Consider the following 20792-nt stretch of genomic DNA (forward strand, 5'->3'; position numbering starts at 1 on the left):
GTTGACAAGAATCTTGCTTTAATCCACGCTTTGATCCTCATTGTAGCTCAAACGGAGTTACACCGGAAGTAGTATTTTCAAACATGGCTGCGGTGAAAGCGCTCTATCGCCCTCTTCGTGAGCGGAAGGAACCGAAGAGAGACCGGATGCGACGATAGAAGGACGGAAAATGGTGTACGTGTCCAACGGTAAGAAGGAAATATCTCTGGAGTGGTGGAGGATAGATGGGGTTGTGTGTGTGTATGTTTCGGATACAGGCTCGCGGTAATGGTCGGGGTTTAATGGAGTGTTGTGGATGTCAATCGGTTGCTCAGTTTTTGCCTGCGGGATCACGCCGATGTTTCCTGCTTGAAGTAAAACATAACCAGGCGCTGCCAGTAGTCATAGTCACGGTACAAGTTCTACGCACTCCTGCAACATCCACTGGGATTCGAGCTAAAATCCTTTATGTGGAAGGCGGGGGTATGAGGGCTAATTTAAAATGTACAAAACATTTAGGTAATGTCTAAATAGTAAGAATTTAAGATAAACTATACAGCGTAATGTCAATTACTAGGGTAAGTTGACCAAAAATACTTATCTGCACTTTGTTCGGCATTTTGTTATTAATTTCACCTTGCACTGCCTCGATGCACTCTGTAATGAATTAATCTGTATGAACAGTTTACAACACAAGCTTTTCACTACCTCTCGGGTTGATGTAACAATAACAAACCAATTCGATGACACGTTACAAGTTGATCATGGGATCTACTAATTGGACCAAACATTACAAAGCTCGGTTCAACATTTTATCTTATAGAAGAAAAGTCTTGACTTACAATCAAAACTGAGTGTGTTCAGTGCTTGACAGATGCTAGCAAAGGCCTGGGTTCCAGTCAGAACACTAAAGAATCACTGCCTGATGGGCAGGTTGAAGCAAGCATATCGATGCCAGGAAGATGATGGTAACGTCTAATAGGATCTGGGTACAAAGTTCAAGTCATAGGAGAGAACCCCATTTTTTAAATGGTACTTCAAATACTGTACCTGCAGCTGCTGGCTCACTGGTGCTTAGATCACAACAGAACCTGCAGCGGCATAGTTAAATTTCTGCCAATGACAGCCAAACTAATGTTATTTGGGGTCATTTTCTGTATTAATGATGGAAAGTGTATTTTCATACCTGTGATTTTTCTAGAATAACCCAATTCTTAATTAGAGAAATGGGTAAGTTATCTATAACGAGTAATGTATAATCCTGTAGTATTTTATGATTTTAAGATAACAATTTAGCACATTAAAATTAACCCACAAAGTTTCAATGAACTTGGATGGCTTAAGACATAGGAGCAGAATTAGGCCATTTGGCCCATCGTCTGCTCCACCATTCAATCATGGCTGATCCTTTTTCCCCCTCCTCAGCCTCATTGCCCAGCCTTTTCCCCGTAACCTTTGATGCCATATCCAATCAAGAACCTATCAAGCTCTGCCTTAAATACACCCAACAACCTAGCCTCCATAGCTGCCTGTGGTAATAAAGTCCACAAATTCACCACTCTCTGGCTAAAGAAATTTCTCCACATCTCTATTTTAAATGGACAGTCCTCCATCTTGAGGCTGTGCTATCTTGTCCTAGACTCCCCCACCATGGGAAACATCCTTTCCACATCTACACTGGGCCTTTCAACATTCAAAAGGTTTCAGTAAGATCCCCATTCTCCTCCCACCTCCCCCCCCCATCATCCTTCTAAATTACAGTGAGTACAGACCCAGAGCTATCAAATGTTCCTCATATGATAACCCTTTCATTACCAGAATCATTCTTGTGAACCTCCTCTGACCCCTCTCCAATGCCAGTGCATCTTTTCTTAGATGAGGAGTCCAAAACTGTTCACAATACTCAAGGTGAGGCCTCACCAGTGCCTTATAAAATCTCAGCATCACATCCTTGCTCATGTATTCTAGACCTCTTGAAATGAATGCTAACATTGCATTTGCCTTCCTCTCCACCTACTCAACCTGCAAGTTAACCTTTAGGGTGTTCTGCACAAGGACTCCCAAGTCTCTGCACATCAGAGTTTTGGGTTTTCTCCCCATTTAGAAAATAGTCCGCACGTTTATTTCTACCACCGAAGTGCGTGATAGTGCATTTTCCAATATTGTATTTCATTTGCCACTTTCTTGCCGATTCTCCTAATCTGTCTATGTCCATCTGCAGTCTACCTGTTTCCTCAACAATACCTGTCCCTCCACTAATCTTCATATCATCTGTAAGCTTGGCAACAAAGCCATCTATTCCATCATCAAATTCATTGATATACAGCATAAAAAGAAGCGGTCCCAACACCGACCCCTGCAGAACACCACTAGTCTCTGGCAGCAAACTAGAAAAGGATTCTTATTTCCTACTCACTGCCACCTACCAATCAGCCAATGCTCCAATCGTGTTAGTAACTTTCCTATAATACCATGGGCACTTAACTTGGTAAGTAGCCTCATGTGTGGCACTTTGTCAAAGGCCTTCTGAAAATCCAAATATACAACATTCACTGCATCCCTTTTACTTATCCCACTTGTAATCTCCTCAAAGAATTCCAACAGGTTTTCCAGGCAAGATTTTCCCTTAAGGAAACTATGCTGACTTTGTACTATCTTGTCCTGTGTCACCAAGTACTCCATAACCTCATCCTTAACAATTGACTCCAACATTTTCCCAACCACTGAGGTCAGGCTAACTGGTCTATAATTTCCTTTCTGCTGCCTTCCTACTTTCCAGAGTGGAGTGACATTTGCAATTTTCCAGTCCTCTGTCACCATGCCGGAGTCCGATGAGTTTTGAAAGATCATTACTAATGCCTCCACAATCTCTACCGCTATCTCTCTTTCAGAACCCTAGGGTGAAGTTCCTCTGCTGTGGGTGACTTGTGTACCCTTAGGTCTTTCAGCTTTTTGAGCATCTTCTCCCTTGTAATAGTAACTGCACTCACTTTTCTTCCCACACACCCTTTATATCTGGGATACCGTTAGTGTCTTCCACAGTGAAGACTGTTGCAAAATGCTCATTTACTTCATCTGCCATCTCCTTGTTCTTAGTTATTATTTCTCCGGCCTCATTTTCTAGTGGTCCTATATCAACTCTCATCTCACTTATTTTTTCATACTTGAAAAAGTTTTTACTGTCCACTTTGATATTGTTTGCTAGCTTGCTTTCATATTTCATCATTTCCATCTTAATGATTCTTTTAGTTGCTCTCCGGAGGTGTTTGAAAGCTTGCCAATCCTCTATCTTCCTGCTAATTTTTGCTTTGTTATATGTTCTCTCTTTTGCTTTTACATTAGCTTTGAATTCCCTTGTCAGCCATGATTGTACTATTTTACCATTTGAGTATTTCTTCATTTTTGAAATACTTCTATCCCGCACCTTCTCATTTTTCCCAGAAACTCTCACTATTGCTGCTCTGCTGTCGTCCCTGCCAGCACCTCCTTCCAATTTACTTTGGCCAACTCCTCTCATACCTCTCTAATTTCCTTTACTCCACTGAAATACTGCTATGTCAGAAAACACAAAATTCTCTGCAGATTCTGGGGTCAAAACAACACTCACAACATGCTGGAGGAACTCAGCAGGTCGGGCAGCATCCGTGGAAAAGATCGGTCGACGTTTCAGGCCGGAACCCTTCGTCAGGACTGTAGAGGGAAGGGGCAGAGGCCCTATAAAGAAGGTGGGGGGAGGGTGGGAAGGAGAAGGCTGGTAGGTTCCAGGTGAAAAACCAGTAAGGGGAAAGATAAAGGGGTGGGGAAGGGGAAGCAGGGAGGGGATAAGCAGGAAAGGTGAGGAAGGAAAAAGGGTAGTAGAATGGGTAGTAGAAGGAGGCGGAACCATGAGGGAGGTGGTAGGCAGCTGGGGGAGGGGGAAGAGTAAAACTGGGATAGGGGCAGGGAGAGGCAGGGAATTGCCGAAGTTGGAGAATTGAGTGTTCATACCAAGGGGCTGGAGACTACCCAGAAGGTATATGAGGTGTTGTTCCTCCAACCTGAGTTTAGCCTCATCATGGCAGTAGGGGGGGCCATGTATGGACATACCCGAATGGGAATGTGAAGCAGAGTTGAAGTGGGTGGCAACCGGGAGATCCTGTCTGTTTTGGCGGACAGAGCGGAGGTGCTCGATGAAGCGGTCCCCCAATCTGCGTTGGGTTTCACCGATGTAGAGGAGGCCACACCAGGAGCACCGGATGCAATAGATGACCCCAACAGACTCTCAAGTGAAGTGTTGCCTCACCTGGAAGACCTGTTTGGGGCCCTGAATGGTGGCAAGAGAGGAGGTGTAGGGACAGGTGTAGCACTTACACTTACAGGGATAAGTGCCGGGTAGGAGATCCGTGGGGAGGAGTGAGTGGACCAGGGAATTGTGGAGAGAACGATCCCTGTGGAAAGCAGAGAGCTATATCAGACTTTACTTTCTCCCTACCAAAATTTTTTTTTTTCTTTTTGGCGTGTGCCTGCGTGCGTCCGTGATGATTTTTTCATGGGTTTTTACAAGGTGCGGAGTGACAGAGAGAGAGACTGTGTGGCTTGCCACTCCTCACACAGACATTTTCACAGTATTTTTCCCTTTATTTTACGAGGTCGAGTTGCAATCTCGACACTCAACCGGACACAGATGGAAAGCCTACTCGGGAGCGGACCCGACTGGTTTCAAACCCGGGAACCTCCGCTCCCGGGTCCGGCGCTGATGTCATTGCGCCACCAGCCAGCCCTCTCCCTACCAGATTTCAAGTTGAACTCAATCATATTGTGATCATTGCCTCCTAAGGGTTCTTTTACCTTAAGCTCTCTAATCTCCTCTGGTTCATTACATGACACTCAATCCAGTACAGCTGATCCCCGAGTAGGTTCAATGACAAACTGCTCTAAAAAGTCATCTTGTAGGCATTCAACAAACTCACTGGCATTCAACAAACTCACTTTCTTGAGATCCATTTACAACCTGATTTTCCCCAATCGACCTGCATGTTAAAATTTCCCATGACTATCATAACATTGGCCTTTTGATACGCCTTTTATATTTCCCGTTGTAATACGTGGTCCACATCCCAGGATCCCAGTTGGGAGGACTGTATATAACTGACAACAGGGTCCTTTTGCCCTTGCAGTTTCTTAACTCAGCCCACAAGGATTCAACATCTTCCGATCCAATGTTACATCTTTCTACTGATTTGAAGCCATTGTTTACCAGCAGAGCCATGCCACCTGCTCTGCCTATCTTACTATCCTTCTGATACAATGTGTAACCTTGGATATTTAGCCAAAGCCTATGGAAAAATGGATTTTGTAACTTGCTTCTGTTGTTCAACATCATCAACCTTGAATGTTGTAGGGAGATCATTTTCACTCAGACAATACCCTCATGAAGGTAAACTTTTGTGTTCCGTTAAAAAATTGATCGTTAAATTCGTTTATTACATGGTATATTTTTGCCTTGATTATAAAGTACATTTCAATGTTAGCTTTTTTAAGAAAAATGATTGTCTAGTTCACATTTATAATGTCTACATTTATAATCAGAGTTAGGGGATTTGTGCAAGATTAAGGTCCATGTGATATTAAAATATATGGAAATTGGTGAAAACAATCTTAAATTTTTTTTAAAAATGCAATTTACATTTTGCTGATCAAACTGTTTGAACTTGTTAGTTTGGGAAGGCAGAGAGAGAAAAACCACCTGGTCATCTTTGTTATTACCACACTTCAACTTGCTGCTTTAATTTTGTGCTTAAGTTATCAAACAATTAAGACTTTTTAGGCAAAACCAGGCTAGCGATCTTGTAATGTCAGAACACAAACTAATGGAGCTCTTCCAATCATAGACTGTTTCTTTAGGGGGGGAAAAAAAAAGTAAAGGTACTTTTATAATCATTACAAAATAGTACATCTAATTGGTTTGCCATTTATTAGATGTAGGTGATTTTTAGATGGTAAATTATTTCCCATACTTGTGTGCAATGTTAATATATCACTGCTTATGCAAGTTTCTAGTACTCTACATGTAGCAATAAACTAAAAATGCGTTTCTGTCCCTGATTTGTCAAGGGGAATCTTCTTCCTGATCTTGCCAATATTCGTTGTATTCAGCTGTTACCCACCTTAGTGATTATGTTGATGGAGAAGATTGCAGGTCACAGTGCAAATGACAGTGTTTTTGGAATGGTGCAGTATAGATGACTGAAATATGTGCCACTCCAAAGCACAAAAGTTGACCTTTTTTGTGAGCTGCATAGCCTATTAGTATTCAATGTTTTAGAGAGGTACTTCCAAAATCTTATGCAGCTTCTCGCACTTCCTGCATATGTGTTTTTTTAAATCTTAGAGGCAAGTTTCTGCACTGACTTACATACAGGAATTTTCTTAAGCTCAATGCTGGATATGATACTTATATATATTATCAATATTTGTGCACAACCATATTCAAAAGATAATTTTTTGAAAAGGGGTAATTTTGATTAGATGAGGTTTGTAGCACAGCTTCCTGAAGTGGTCAGAACTATATTCATTACACAATTACAGAATTTGAACTGAGCATTGTATGTTGAGGTGAAAGGGAACCAAAGCATATAAATGTTCACTGGAATGTTTCTTCATGGCATTATTGTATACTGACAGTAGTGTTTAAACACTGTACTGCATTCTTTTTCAGGTCAAGTTGTGGATAACAGGAGTCAAGCACCATGGAGCTTATCATCAATTGTTCAGTTTTTCTGGGGAATAGTGGAGTTTATTGCATTTTTGTAAGTATCAATGTGTACTACTAAGAAGAGAAAACCTGCAGATGCTGGAAATCAGAGTCTCTCTCTCAAAATGCTGGAGGAGCTCAGCAGGCCAGGCAGCATCTATTAAAAAAAGTACAGTTGACGTTTCAGGCCAAAACCCTTTGGCGGAACTGGAGAAAAAAAGCTGAGGAGTAGATTTAAAAGGTGGAGGCAGGGGGAGAGAGAAACACATGTGATAGGTGAAACCTGGAGAGGGAGGGATGAAGTGAAGAACTGGGAAGTTGATTGTCTCCCTCGCCCCCTCTGGTGCCCCTCTCCACTTTTTCTTTCTTCCATGGCCTTGCTCTTTCACCAGCTTCCGGGCTCTTTATATCATCCCTCCCTCTCCAGGTTTCACTCATCACCTGTGTTTCTCTCCCCCCCGCCACCCGCCTTTTAAATCTACTCAGCCTTTTTTCTCCAGTCCTGCCAAAAGGTTTCAGCCTGAAACGTCGACTATACTTTTTTTCCGTAGATGCTGCCTGGCCTGCTAAGTTCCTCCAGAATTTTGTGTGTGTTGATGTGTACTACTATTTCTTTCTTAAAAAATGCAGAATCTCTACTGAAAATATTTTTGTTTTACATATAGCTTTCGAACATTGTTCAATCCATCTGGAACTGACTACAAAACATCTAGAAGTCAGACGTCCTGGGGTAGACCAGATGATGGAAGAGGGTAATTCTAAGCTAAAATAGAGAATGTTTTTTTTATTTCATTGATCTCTTGAATCTTTCCTTACACGTACTTTACTGAAAATGGAAGTTGATAAGGAGTTTATTCCATGGCTCTGTGTGGCCTCTGATAAAAAGCAAAGCTTCTTATTGCAAGGCAAAAGAAACTCAGAAGTTATCAGAGCAGTGGTATTGAGAGCAACCAGTGGATTAATGGATTTTATTTCAGAGAACAAGAAAACTAAATGCAACATTTCCATTCGGATGCTGGGAAAATGAGCTCCCTAGTACCCTGGCTGTTAAATAATTTATATCATAAATATATCCAGGGTGGGCAATGATACAAAGCTAGATTTGCAATGCAGGTTGTAAGGAAGAGCTTTGAGGTATCTAAAGTAAGCGAGCGTGGATGTGGCAGGCACAATACGTTGCGGGAAAACATAAAATTGTCCACTTTGATAGGAAAGATTTTTTTTTAATATATAAAAAAAGGGTTCAGAGGGACCTGCATATCCTTGTACAGGAATTGTTGCAACTGCTTTGGACTTCACTACCAGTACAAAAAATGCTTACTGTGATAATAGGATTTTGATCAACTTGCATCTAGAATGCCATGTCTGATATCCTTAATTTTTGACATATTAGTGATGTCTGATCTTGAAGGCTGGTTATAACTGCAATAAAGCAGTGCACTGAAGGTTCAGCAGTTACTCTTTGGAGATGGGAGGTGGTGGCGGCTGGGTCTTCCTGAGAGGTGGGATGAAACACACTGGGCCTTTATGTTCTTTTGTTAAGAACAAGAGTTGATCATATTGAAACATTCAAAATTCTCATGAGGCTTGAAGATAGATGGAAAAATAATTTTAAGGGTGTCCTGAATCAGAGATCACAAACTCAAACTAAGGGGTGTTATTTCCAGACTGAGATGAGGAGAAATTTCTTCGAGGTTTGAAAAGACTGAGATACTGAATTTATTTAAGATAATTGTGGATATTATGGAAATGTGGTTAGTGTAGAAAAGTGAAGCTCAGAGATACAAGATCAGACATAATCTTGTTAAATGGTGAAGCAACATGAGGGACTGAATAGTCCACTTTTATTTCCAGTACAAAATTTGCATTTGTTAAACACTGGTTTCAGGAACCCTCAATAACATTTCTTCCTGTCTGAAAACTTTCAAGCAAGTATCAAAATGATGCAGTAAGTGTCACTCATAATCTACTTTCTTCTGTCAGTATACTGCTTGAAATAGATTAAAGTTGAGGATGGAAGTAGGAATAAACATTTGTGTTAAAGTGGGTTAGTAAAAGGAACCTTAAAATACACTGTTACAAATAAGCTTTAATATTTTAGGTTGTTTGTTAGAAATTGTGCAGTATGATTTCAGATTATGTATTGATATTGTATCCTATTATTTCTATTTTCATTTTGTAAAACAATTAATTTTTTTAAAGGCCGCCTGGAGCTCCACGGAGAAGAATGGGTCGAATAAATCATGGAGGAGGTCCGGCACCACCTCCAATGTCTGGAGGATGAGGAAGGTACGCAAGTAGTGGTTGCAAACAGGAATTTGTTGGTATTGTGTTACTCCATGGCTGCAAGGGTGCACCATTACTGAAAATAATGATTACTTCATCAGCAACTTCTAAATCAGTTATCTTTGTCCTCCTGGGTGGGTTTAAGGAAACAAGTGCTTGGGAATTCATTTTGTCAAGATTTGTAAATAGCCCTTCAGCAATATAGGTTGTAGCATAGCAGAATTGTTGAACTGCTGCAGATATTGAAGATATTGGCTGCTTTACTGCCAGCTCCACAGTGGCAATTAGGGATGGACAGATTTTAGCTCTGCCAGTATCACTCTCATATAACAAACAAATTAATACTATTAACATTACAAACTTTGTTTTTAACTTGCTCTTCTTTACTCTGTTATCTGTCTTGTGCAATATTTGATAGCCATGCATTATGGCAGGCTTAAGCAGACTATAAATCAATGTTTTGCTGCACGCAAGCAAAAGGATAATTAAATCAACAGAGCGAGTATCACAAATGGTCATTGTCCTTATTCACATAAGTGCTTATGGTATTTATTTTGCAATCTTTTAAGAGGTGCTCATTTGCTTATTAAACTTATATTCTTGACCATCAATTTACAGGTGTTGGTTTGTAGTGTAATCAGTTAAATAGTTGGATTTAATATTTATCTTAGTCGTCATGTTGTTCTACTTATTACTGTGACTGAACTGAGGAAATTCAAGGCCTAAACTACTGTTCAATAGCAGTATGAGAATCTTGGTGTTCAATAATTATACAATGGAATAGGTTTTTGAAAGAATTTAGGGGTAAAAAGTGACATTTTTGTAAAACCTCTTTACAGGTAAATGCCTGCTTTCCAAAGCAGGCACCGGCTCATGCATTCACCGTGATGTGAGAAGATTGGAAGAAACTGGAACTGTCAAGTTTTACTAATATGAAGGGGTGAATGCACTCGTCCATGCAGAAGTGTTGCCCTCTGTTAAATGCAGCGGATAATGATGTTGTGCCAGGAATACCTGAATTCAAAGGTTCTGGCACAATGGAAATGCAACTGCATGGTATCTCAAAAAAGATTTCAAGTATTTTCAGACTTGTATTTGAATTGTCTTATATTGAACTGAACTGCTGTTCTTTGTCTTTCCATTAATAAAGTATTTAAAGTGTTGGCCTACAATAGTGTGCTAAAGATTAATACATTAATATTTTTATTAGCTACACTTGTGAAACCTGTTATGCTCAATAGCCTCCCTAAAGAAAAGGCAGATAAATTCCCATAAGTAAAATACAACTGCCTAACAATTAATGTAGTTTAACAAAAAATAAACACCAGAATGTACGCATGTACATACGAGTGTGTATATATAGGAGATACAATTGAAACGCAAATGCACTTACCATATATCACTTCCAGGACTACCAACTCTTATAGTGCATACACGTTTCTGTGGTGTTTCACAGACAGCAACGCAAGCCCTTTGTCCCACAAGAACAGAAGAAATTATGAACAGGAATAGGCCACCAGGTACCTCAAGCCTGCACTGCTAGTCATTATATTAATGGCTTTTCTATGCTGGCATCAACTCCCCTTTTGTGCCAGTTCTCTAATGTTATTTACCTGTGTAAAAATATGTTTAATGAACTGCTTCCACCATCCTCTAGCTGAGAATTCCAAAGATTCACTATCCTGAGGAAAGAAATTCTATGTATCTCAATTTTAAATGACCAGCTCCTTGTTTGCCACTCCCCCACTAATGGAAACATCTCAACAGCTACCCAATGAAATGTTCTCATCTTTGAATAAGATAGCACCTCAAATCTCAAAGAGTACAGACCTAAACTATCCAGTGTCTCTGTGTTGGATATCCCAGGAATTAGCCTGATGAATCTCCTTCAAATTTCTTCTAGTAATACTATATCCTTTCTCAAAATAACTGCACAATATTCCAGGAGTGGCTTCATCTACATCTTGTACAACTTAAAGCCCAACTCTGCTATTTAGCTTATTATCTACTGATTAGGCCTGCTTGCAGATATTTAGATTCATACACACTAGAACAGATATATTTCTGGACTTTACACTTGTGCACTCTGCCTTTTCAATAATGACCTGCTTTTTGATTTCTATTACCAAAGTCCTTGACCTCCCAATTCCCACATTAAACATCATTTGCCAGGTATTTCTGTAACCTATTGCTCAGTCACAGTGTCCTCATCATAACATGTCCATAAGACCTAGGAGCAGAATTAGGCCATTCCATCATGGTTGATGTATTATCCCTCTCAATCTCATTTTCCTGCCTTTTCCCTGTAATCTCTGATGCCCTGATTAATCAAGGACTGATCAACCTCAGTCTTAAGTATATCCAATGACTTGACCTGAACAGCATCTGTGGCAAAGAATTCCACAGATTCAGCACCCTATGGCTCAAGAAATTTTTCGTCATCTGTTCTAAATGGATATCCCTCAATTCTGAGGCTGTGTCCTCTGGTCCTAGTCTCACCCACTATAGGAAAAATCCTCTCCACATATACTCTATCCAGACCCTTCAATATTTGATAGGTTCAAATGAGATTCTCCCCCCACCGCCCCACCATTCTTCTAAACTCCAACAAGTACATGCCCAGAGCCATCAAACATTCCTCATACATTAACCCTTTCATTCCTGGGATCATGCTCGTGAACCTCCTCTGGACTCTCCGGAATGCCAGCATATACTTTTTTAGATAATGGACCCAAAACTGCTCACAATACTCAAGTTCAGTCTGACCAATGCCTTATAAAGGTTCAGTACTATCCTTGCTTTTATATTCTAGTCCTCTCAAAATGAATGCTAACATTGCATTTGCCTTCCTTACCACCAAATCAACCTGCAAGTTAGCCTTTAGGGAATCCTGCATGAGAACTCCCAAGTCTTGCGGCATCTCCGAGTTTTGAATTTCTCCCTGCTTAGAAAATAGTATGGGCCTTTTATCCTCCTGTCAAAGCACATGACCGTGCACTTCCCTACATTATATTCCATCTGCCACTTCTTTGCCCATTCCCCCAATCTATCTAAATCCTGCAGACGCACTGCTTCCTCAAAACTGCCTGCCTCTCCATTTAGCTTCATTATCGTCCGCAAACTTGGCCATAAAGCCATCAATTCCTTCATCAAAATCATTGGCATACAGCACAAAAAGAAGTCTTCCCAACACAAACCCCTGCAACACACCACTAGTCACCAGCGCCTAACCAGAAAAGGGCCCCATACTTGAAATTAGCCCAGAATAGGCAGTTCCGGCCCTTCAGCCATGCCACCCAGCGACCCCCAATTTAACCCTAGCCTTACACAGGACGATTTACATTGACCAATTAACCTACCCTCCAGTACATCTTTGGACTGTGGGAGGAAACCCACGCAGTCAAGGGGAGAACGTACAAATTCCTTACAAGCCTCAGTGGGAGTTGAACCCACATCACTGGTACTGTAAAGTGTTGTGCTAACCACTATGCTACCATGCTATTCCTGGTATTGTTTGAATAAGCTATTTGAATATCAACTATTGTTCATTGACTGACTTGTCATTATTTTCCCAGCCCACCTTAGACAAATCCACCTTCATACCATTCTAGTTTCCCTTATCTAAATTAAAGATAGTGGTTTTGGTTCTTGGTGTTCTCCCTCAGGTTACATCTTAATTATTACAGTTGTGGTCATTACTTCCTAGCTGTGGATAACCTATTAGATCTCTTATTAATCCTTATTCACTGCACATGTTCAAATCTAAAGTAGCTTATTCCTGGGAAGATTTCATAACACACTGCTCAAAAAGGAATCCCTAACACTGTACACAAAATCTTCCATGATTCTCTTGCCAGTACGATTCATTCAAATAATATGCACATTAAAATTTCACATAACAATTGCAATTCTTTTTCCCCCATTTATGCTCTGCCCGATCAAGAGGTTACATTTTGAGGGCTCACAAAGTATTCCCACCTGATTGTTCTTTTCTCTGCTATTCATGGGTTCAACCCAAACCAATTTTACATTATTATCCACTGCCTCTATATCACAACTCAACACACACAAAATACTGGAGGAACTCAGCAGGCCAGACAGCATCTATGGAAAAAAGTACAGTTGACATTTCAGGCCAAGACCTTTTAGCAGGTTGCTTGGATTTCCAGCATCTGCAGATTTTCGCGTGTTTGCGATGTCACAACTCAATTTATTTTGATACCTTCCTTGATTAACAACAATATCCTGTCACCTTTTCCTTTGGTCTGTTACTTTGGAACACTGTATAACTTGGAATATTGAGTATCTATTTTTGGTAACTGTGCAACCAAGTCTCTGCAAAACCTTTTAGATCATACTGTAAACTATCTTACTGCAAATCTGCTTGTATTCAAATAAAAACCATTAAGCTGACTTTAGACTAACTGGATTTGTGTTGTGCTGCATGCTTTGTTTACATTTTCTGCCCAGTGCACCACATTTTGCCAATTCCCCACTTGTCATTGTGCTCTCATTTCCACTTGATTTATTAAGCATCCCATTCTTGGAGCCCTCCCACCTTCCTATTACAATGAAGTACAGGCTAAGCATTGGCTTTCACACACTGTATCATCCATATACAGTGCCTAAGTATTCAGCCCCTCCCCAGAAGTTTTCATGTTTTATTGTTTTACAATATTGAATCACGGTGGATTTAATTTGACTCTTTTGAAACTGATCAACAGAAAGGACTCTTCCATGTTAAAGTGAAAGCAAATCTCTACAAATTGGTATAAATTTATTACAATTATTAAACACATAATTGATAGCATAATTACTCACCCCCTTCAAGTCAGTATTTAGTAGGTGCACCTTTGACAGCAATTACAGCCTTGAGTCTGTGGATAGGTCACTATCAGCTTTGCACATCTGGACACTACAATTTTTCCCCCATTCTTCTTTACAAAACTGCTCAAGCTCTGTCAGATTGCATGGAGATTGTGAATGAACAGCCCTTTTCAAGTCCAGCCACAAATTCTCAATTGGATGGACTCTGACTTGGCCACTCCAGGATATTAACTTTGTTGTTTTTAAGCCATTCCTGTGTAGCTTTGGCTTTATGCTTGGAGTCATTGTCTTGCTGGAAAACAAATCTTCTCCCAAGTCACAGTTCTCTTGCAGAATGCATTAGGTTTTCCTCCAGGATTTCTCTGTACTTTGCTGCATTCATTGTCCCTCCACCTTCACAAGCATGCTAGGGCCTGCTGCAGTGAAGCATCCCCACAGCATGATGCAGCCACCGCCATGCTTCACAATAGGGATGGTGTGTTTTGGACGATGTGCAGCATTTGACTTAAGCCAAACCAAGCATTTAGTCTGATGGCCAAAAAGCTCAATTTTGGTTTCATCAGACTACAGAACCTTCTTCCAGCTGACTTTCAGAGTCTCCCACATGCCTTCTGGCAAACTAGCCAAGATGTCATGTGGCCTCCATTCTGAGAAACAGCCTTCAACTCATCACACTCCTACCTCCAAGTCAATTTTTAATCCATCTAACTAACTCGCCCTAGATTCCATGGGACTTGACCTTCTGGACCACCTTACCATTTTGGACTTTGTAAAAAGCCTTGCTAAGGTCCAAACGGAAAACATTCATTGTCCTACTCTCATCTGCTTTCTTGATTACTTCTTCATAATACCCTAAAAGGTTCTTTAAGTGTGAATTCCTACATACAAAGCCATGCTAACTCCTCCTAATCAGTCTCTATCTGTCCAAATGCTGATAGATCCTGTCTCTCAGGATTCCCTCCAGTAACTTGCCCACTACTGGTGTCAGGGTGACTGGCCCACTACTGGTGTCAGGGTGACTGACCCATAGTTCCCTGGCTTTTCTTTACTACCCTTTTTAAGCAATGGAATAACCTTAGCCACTATCTGGTCTTCAGGAACTTCACCAGTGGCTAACGATGAAGCAAATATCACCACAATTTCCTCTCACTTTCCACAAATTCTGAGGATGCACTCAGTTAGGCGTCATGGACTTGGCCACCCCAACACACTGTAAGGCTGCAGATATCTCCTCCCTGGTAATATGAATGTTCTATAAAACATCTCCATGTGTCTATTGAGCACCTATGATTTTCTCCTCAGTGAACAGAGGAGAAATATTCATTTAAAATACCACCCATCTCATGTAGCTCAACTCAAGGTAGACAGGGTTGTAAAGAAGGCTTTTGGCATCCTGGCATTCATAAATCAAAGTACTGAGTATAGGAGTTGGGGTGTTATGGTGAGGTTGTGTAACGCATTGGTGAGGCCAAATTTGGAGTATTGTGTGCAGTTCCGAGTGCAGAGAAGATTTACTAGGATGTTGCCGGGTCTTCAGGAGTTGAGTTACAGGGAAAGATTGAATAGGTTAGGAGTTTATTAGACAATAGACATTATCCCTTGGAGCGTAGAAGAATGAGGGGGGATTTGATAAAGGTTTACAAAATTATGAGGGGTATAGATAGAGTATATGCAAGTAGGCTCTTTCCACTTAGATTAGGAGAGATAAATATGAGAGGACATGGCTTTAGGATGAAAGGGGAAAGGTTTAGGGGGAACTTCTTCACTCAAGAGAGTGGTGGGAGTGTGGAACGAGCTGCCATCTGATGTGGCAAATGCGGGCTCACTTCACTCTTAAATTTTAAGAATAAATTGGATAGATATATGGATGGGAGAGGTCTGGAGGGTTATGGACTGGGTGCAGGTCAATGGGACTAGCAGAATAACATTTTGGCACAGACTAGAAGGGCTGAAGGGGTGTTTTCTGTGCTGTAGTGTTCTATGGTGCATAGGCACCCCTGTTTATCTCAACAGGTATCTACTCTAGCTATCCTTTTACTCTTACATAACTATCGAACCTCTTGGGATTTTACCTAACCTTACCCACAAAACCATCTCATACACTCTTTGCCCTCAAAATTCCCTCTTAAGAGTATTCCTAAATTTCTTAGTCATCAGGGGACCCAAGGACCTGTCCTATCTTTTTCTATCACTATCTTAAAACTAATAGAATTATGGTCACTAGAACCAAAGAGATCCCTGACTGTCACTTCATTTATTTGTCCTGCCTCATTCCCTAAAATCCAGATCTATTATTGCACCCTCACCCTTTATATACTGACTCAGGAAACTTTGCTGGAGACATTTCACAAATTCCACCCCATCCAGACCCTTAACACCTTGGGAAATACCAGGGAAGTTAACATCTTCCACTAATACAGATCTATTGTTCTTACAACTGTGAGAAGCTCTTGTACACACCGCTCCCCAAGTTGCCTCTGACTACAGTGACCCTCCATTCTTGTTTCTCAGTTCCATCCATGTGGCCTTACTGGACGATCCCCTAAGAATGTCATCTCTAAGTACTGCTGTTACATCCTTCTTTATCAAAAAGAGTGCACCCCCTCCTTGCTAACCTGTACCTCTGTCATGCCTGCAGCATCAGTGTCCTGGAATTCTGAGCTGCCAGTGTTGCCTTTCTGTCAGCCATGTTTGTGTTGTGTTATGGCTATAACATTCCCAGTCCTCAGTGCCAATGCGCACACACAGAGTTTGTTTGCCTTACCTGTTCAACCTCAAGCATTGAAATAAATGCAGTTTAACTAAGTATTTCTTTCCCTGACTGTTCTGATTACTAGTCATGCTCTCACTGACTACTGCTTTATTCCTACTGCTCTACCAACATAGTTTAATCCCTTCAGTGTGACACCAACAAAAAGAAAAATATTGGTACTTCTCTGTTTCAAATACAATCTTGTATAGGTCACCTACCCAAGAAGAGATCCCAATAATCCAAGCACCTGATTCCCTATCCCCGCACCAGCTCCTCAACCATTTATCTGGTATGTTCTATTTCTGACCTTGCTGGCGCGGGACGATCACTATCCTCAAAATCCTGTTTCGTAACGTCTAACCCACATCCCAATACTCATTATGCAGTACTTCATCCTTGTTCTACATATGTCGTTTGTACCAACAGGTACCACGACCTCTGGCTGTTCACGCTCCCCCAAGAGAATTTTCTGCAGCCAGAGACATTTTTCGCAGTTTGCCCAGAATTGCACACGCATAGGGCAAGCAACAGTTTCTCTGCATTGTCTCACAGGTAACTGGCAAATCCTATTTATATTTTACTTTTTATCCCTTCAGCTTATTAAATGTAATTTCATACAACTGGAGTTAAAGGAGGTAGTTTGACCCATTGAGGCAATGCTGCCTTGGTGATCGTCTGCTGTGGAACTTGAAGTTGCCAACCCCAGAGATACATATACTGTACACACTAACAAGCAGCAGCATACGCTAGGCACGGCGATAGAGAAGAATTAGCACCACAAAATACGTACGGGCGGAGAACAGCCGGCAGAAGCTATGTCTGAGACACACTCTGACAGGAAGCTACACGGACACAGAGGCTGTAGGACATACGGAGACAGGAAACGCTCGGTGGGGAAGGCACACTCGCCGAAAAACAGTCCCAACATTTTCGGGGAGACCTGGTAGTCCTTACCCAGACCTGGTCGTGAAAAAAAAAAATGACGCAAGTGGAACCGGACAACGGCAAAGAAAAAGAGAAGGAAAAGGAAAAGGAGCAACGCGGGGTGAAGCGGCCGATCGTCCCCGCCGCCATCCCAGAGTCCGTACTCGAGGTGAGTGCAAGTCGGCAAACCTGGTCCTCAATCATTCTGAGCCTTAACCATCCTCACTCTTGTCTCTAACTGACCCCGAGACACTCAGAACCGTAGCCTTCTAGGCCCCGTAACCAACCTGACTCACTGCATCTTACGTTCCCTTCCCCTGCTTCCTAGTCTTTTTTTTCTCGCTTCTAAAGTTACTTCTTACCTCATCAAAGTTGCTGGTGAACGCAGCAGGCCAGGCAGCATCTCTAGGAAGAGGTACAGTCGACGTTTCAGGCCGAGACCCTTCATCAGGACTAACTGAAGGAAGAGTTATTAAGAGATTCCTAGAGATGCTGCCTGGCCTGCTGCGTTCACCAGCAACTTTGATGTGTGTTGCTTGAATTTCCAGCATCTGCAGAATTCCTCGTGTTTGCGGTACTTCTTACCTGTTAGTTTTCAGTCCTGTCATTAGTAATTCTTTCCTCTCTTCAGGATAGCGTTGTGGTAACATATGAAGAGGCAGTTTGAGTTTTTTTTATTGGTTATCTTCTCTCTGCCAATCTCAGGTGCTTGCCCTCTGTGGGTTTGATTGCCAACTTCAAAGTGAGTGTTGCACAATTGAAAACAGACCGTGCTACTTCTGAGCACTTATTAAAGGAAACTTTAGAAGAATTTGCACATGATTGAGACTGAATATAGAGAAGCAGCGCTGTCCATCATAAGGAAGATGATTGTGATTATTGGAGGTTAATCTCAGCCTTGGAACACTGCTGAAGCAGTTTCTTTGAGCAGTATCCTAATTTCACACATTTTCAGCTGAGATCCACATAATTACAAGCTGAGAAAGAGAAATATTTGTATAACATTGGATAGTTTTTCCCAGTTGTTGCTCTTCAAATAATTTCAGGCTTTTCTGCAGCAACTAATGTAAACGGATAAGTGGCAAACAGCAGTTTTGGATTTCCTAAGGGTGTTTAATAAGATACCACATATAAATTGATTACTAATAATAATTTGCATGGATGGCAGATTAAATTAACAAACACACGGCAAAAAGTACGGATAAAATGTTCATTATCAGTTTGATAAGTGTAACCTACTTGGATAGCTCAGGGATTATTGCTGGGGCTTCAGCCATTTTCAATCTTTTATTCTGCTACTCTTACTGGCAGTTCTGGTCCACAGAAGTAAAAGCAAATCTTGAAAGAGTGTGGAGAAAATTTACAAGGATGTTGCTAGGATTTGAGGACCTGAGTCATCGGGAAAGGTTGAATAGATTAAGACTTTATTTCCTGGAGCACAGGAAATGAGGGAAAATCTTATAGTGGTGTACAAAACAATGATGGGTTTAGATAGAATAAATACATGCCTTTTCTCTAAAGTTGTATTTCACCTTTTCTCTGAGATTGAGTGAGACTACAACTAGAATCACAGGTTTAGGTTGAAAGGTTCAAAGTAAATTTATTATCAAAGTACATATGTCACCATATACAAACCTGAGATTCATTTTCTTGTGGACATTCTCAATAAATCCAATGACCATAATAGGATCAATGAAAGACCTCACCAACTGGACGTACAACCAGTATGCAATAGACAATAAATGGCAAATACAAAAAGGAAGAAATAATAATAATAAATATATTAGCAATTAATATCCAGAACATAAATTGAAGAGGGAGGCCTTGAAAGTGAGTCCATAGGTTGTGGGAACATTTCAGTATTGGTTCAGGAGCCCAATAATTGAGGGATAATAACTTTTCCTGAACCTGGTGGTGTGAGTCCTGAGGCTCCTGTACCTTCTGCCTGATGACAGCAGCAAGAAGAGAGAATAACCTGGGTAGTGAGGGTCCTTGATGATGGAAGTTGCTTTCCTGCACCAACACTCCATGTAGATGTGCTCAATGGTGGGGAGGTCTTTACCAAGATAGACTGGGCCATATCCAATACTTTGTGTAGGATTTTCCATTCAAGGGCATTGATGTTTCCATACCAGGCTGTGATGCAGCCAGTTAATATACTCAGCACTGCAAATCTATAGAAGCTTGTCGAAGTTTTAGGTGTCACGCTGGATCTTCACAAACTCCTAAGAAGTAGAGGCACTACCATGCTTTCTTCATAATTGCACTTGTGTGCTGGGTCCAGATAGGTCCTTTGAAATGATAACACCGAGGTACTTAAAGTTGCTGATCCTCTTCATCTCTGATCCTCTGATGAGGACTGGCTCTGGACCTCTGGTTTCCTCCTCCTGAAGTCAATAATTAGCTCCTTAGTCTTGCAGATCTTGAGTGAGAAGTTGTTGTTGTGGCACCACTGAGCCAGATTTTCAAATTCCTTCCAATATGCTGGTTTGTCACCATCTTTGATTCGGCCGAGAATAGTGGTGTCATCAGCAAACTTAAATATGGCATTGGAGCTGAGCTTAGCCACTGATTCATAAATGGAAAGCAAGTAGAGCAGAGGACTAAGCACACAGCCTTGTGGTGCACCTACACCAACAGAGATTGTGGAGTAGGCGTTGTTGCCAATCCAAACTGACTGGGGTCTACAAGTGAAGAAATTGAAGATCCAATTGCACAAGGAACTGTTGAAGCCAAAGTCTTAACGCTTATTGATAATATTGAATGCCAAGCTGTAATTGATAAAGAGCATCCTGATGTATGCATCTTTGCTGTCCAGATGTTCCAGGGTGGAGTGAAGAGCCAATGAGATGGCACCTGCTGTGGACCTGTTGTGCCAGTAGGCAAATTGGAGCAGATCCTAGTTGCTTCTCAGGCAGGAGTTGGTATATTTCATCACCACCCTCTCAAATCACTTCGTCACTTTCAGAACAGAAGTGCGAAGAAATTTTTTTAGTCAGAGGGTGGTGAATCTATGGAATTTGTTGCCACGGGCAGCAGTGGAGGCCAAGTCATTGGGTGTATTTAAGGCAGAGATTGATAGGCATCTGAGTAGCCAGGGCATCAAAGGTTATGGTGAGAAGGTGGGGGAGTGGGACTAAATGGGAGAATGGATCAGCTCATGATAAAATGGCGGAGCAGACTCGATGGGCCGAATGGCTGACTTCTGCTCCTTCGTCTTATGGTCTTATGAGATAAGTGCTTCTGAACGATAGTCATTGAGGCAGGTGAAATATTTATGGAGAACCTGAG

General features: G+C 41.3%; 3 protein-coding genes across 7 annotated transcripts in view; 2 read left to right on the forward strand and 1 right to left on the reverse strand.

The window, feature by feature from the left end:
• The window catches only part of cacna2d3a (calcium channel, voltage-dependent, alpha 2/delta subunit 3a), an 892602-nt gene extending 875195 nt beyond the window's left edge, over window positions 1–17407 (reverse strand). For both annotated transcript variants that reach the window (XM_063068081.1, XM_063068079.1), the window contains exon 1: window positions 17368–17407. The gene's annotated coding sequence lies outside the window, so the exon portion shown is untranslated. The remainder of the gene's footprint in view (window positions 1–17367) is intronic.
• On the forward strand, window positions 120–13418 carry selenok (selenoprotein K). 2 transcript variants are annotated; one of them, XM_063068076.1, is made up of 5 exons: window positions 120–188; window positions 6677–6767; window positions 7378–7464; window positions 8915–9001; window positions 9838–13418. In XM_063068076.1, exons 1-5 carry the CDS (start codon window positions 170–172, stop codon window positions 9839–9841), a joined length of 288 nt encoding a protein of 95 aa, XP_062924146.1. In that variant the 5' UTR covers window positions 120–169; the 3' UTR covers window positions 9842–13418. The 2 variants fall into 2 exon arrangements, with proteins under 2 accessions (XP_062924146.1, XP_062924145.1); XM_063068075.1 differs by lacking the exon at window positions 120–188 and adding an exon at window positions 796–947.
• Window positions 17408–17462: 55 nt separating the features above from the next.
• actr8 (actin related protein 8) overlaps window positions 17463–20792 on the forward strand; it is a 31686-nt gene continuing 28356 nt past the window's right edge. For all 3 annotated transcript variants that reach the window (XR_010020452.1, XM_063068087.1, XM_063068086.1), the window contains exon 1: window positions 17463–17670. Coding sequence is in view for 2 of the 3 variants with exons in the window: in XM_063068087.1 (XP_062924157.1) it covers window positions 17557–17670 (114 nt within the window). In the remaining variant the exon portion in view is untranslated. The remainder of the gene's footprint in view (window positions 17671–20792) is intronic.

Source organism: Mobula hypostoma, chromosome 15 (genome assembly GCF_963921235.1).
Source record: "Mobula hypostoma chromosome 15, sMobHyp1.1, whole genome shotgun sequence".
NCBI lineage: Eukaryota > Metazoa > Chordata > Chondrichthyes > Myliobatiformes > Myliobatidae > Mobula > Mobula hypostoma.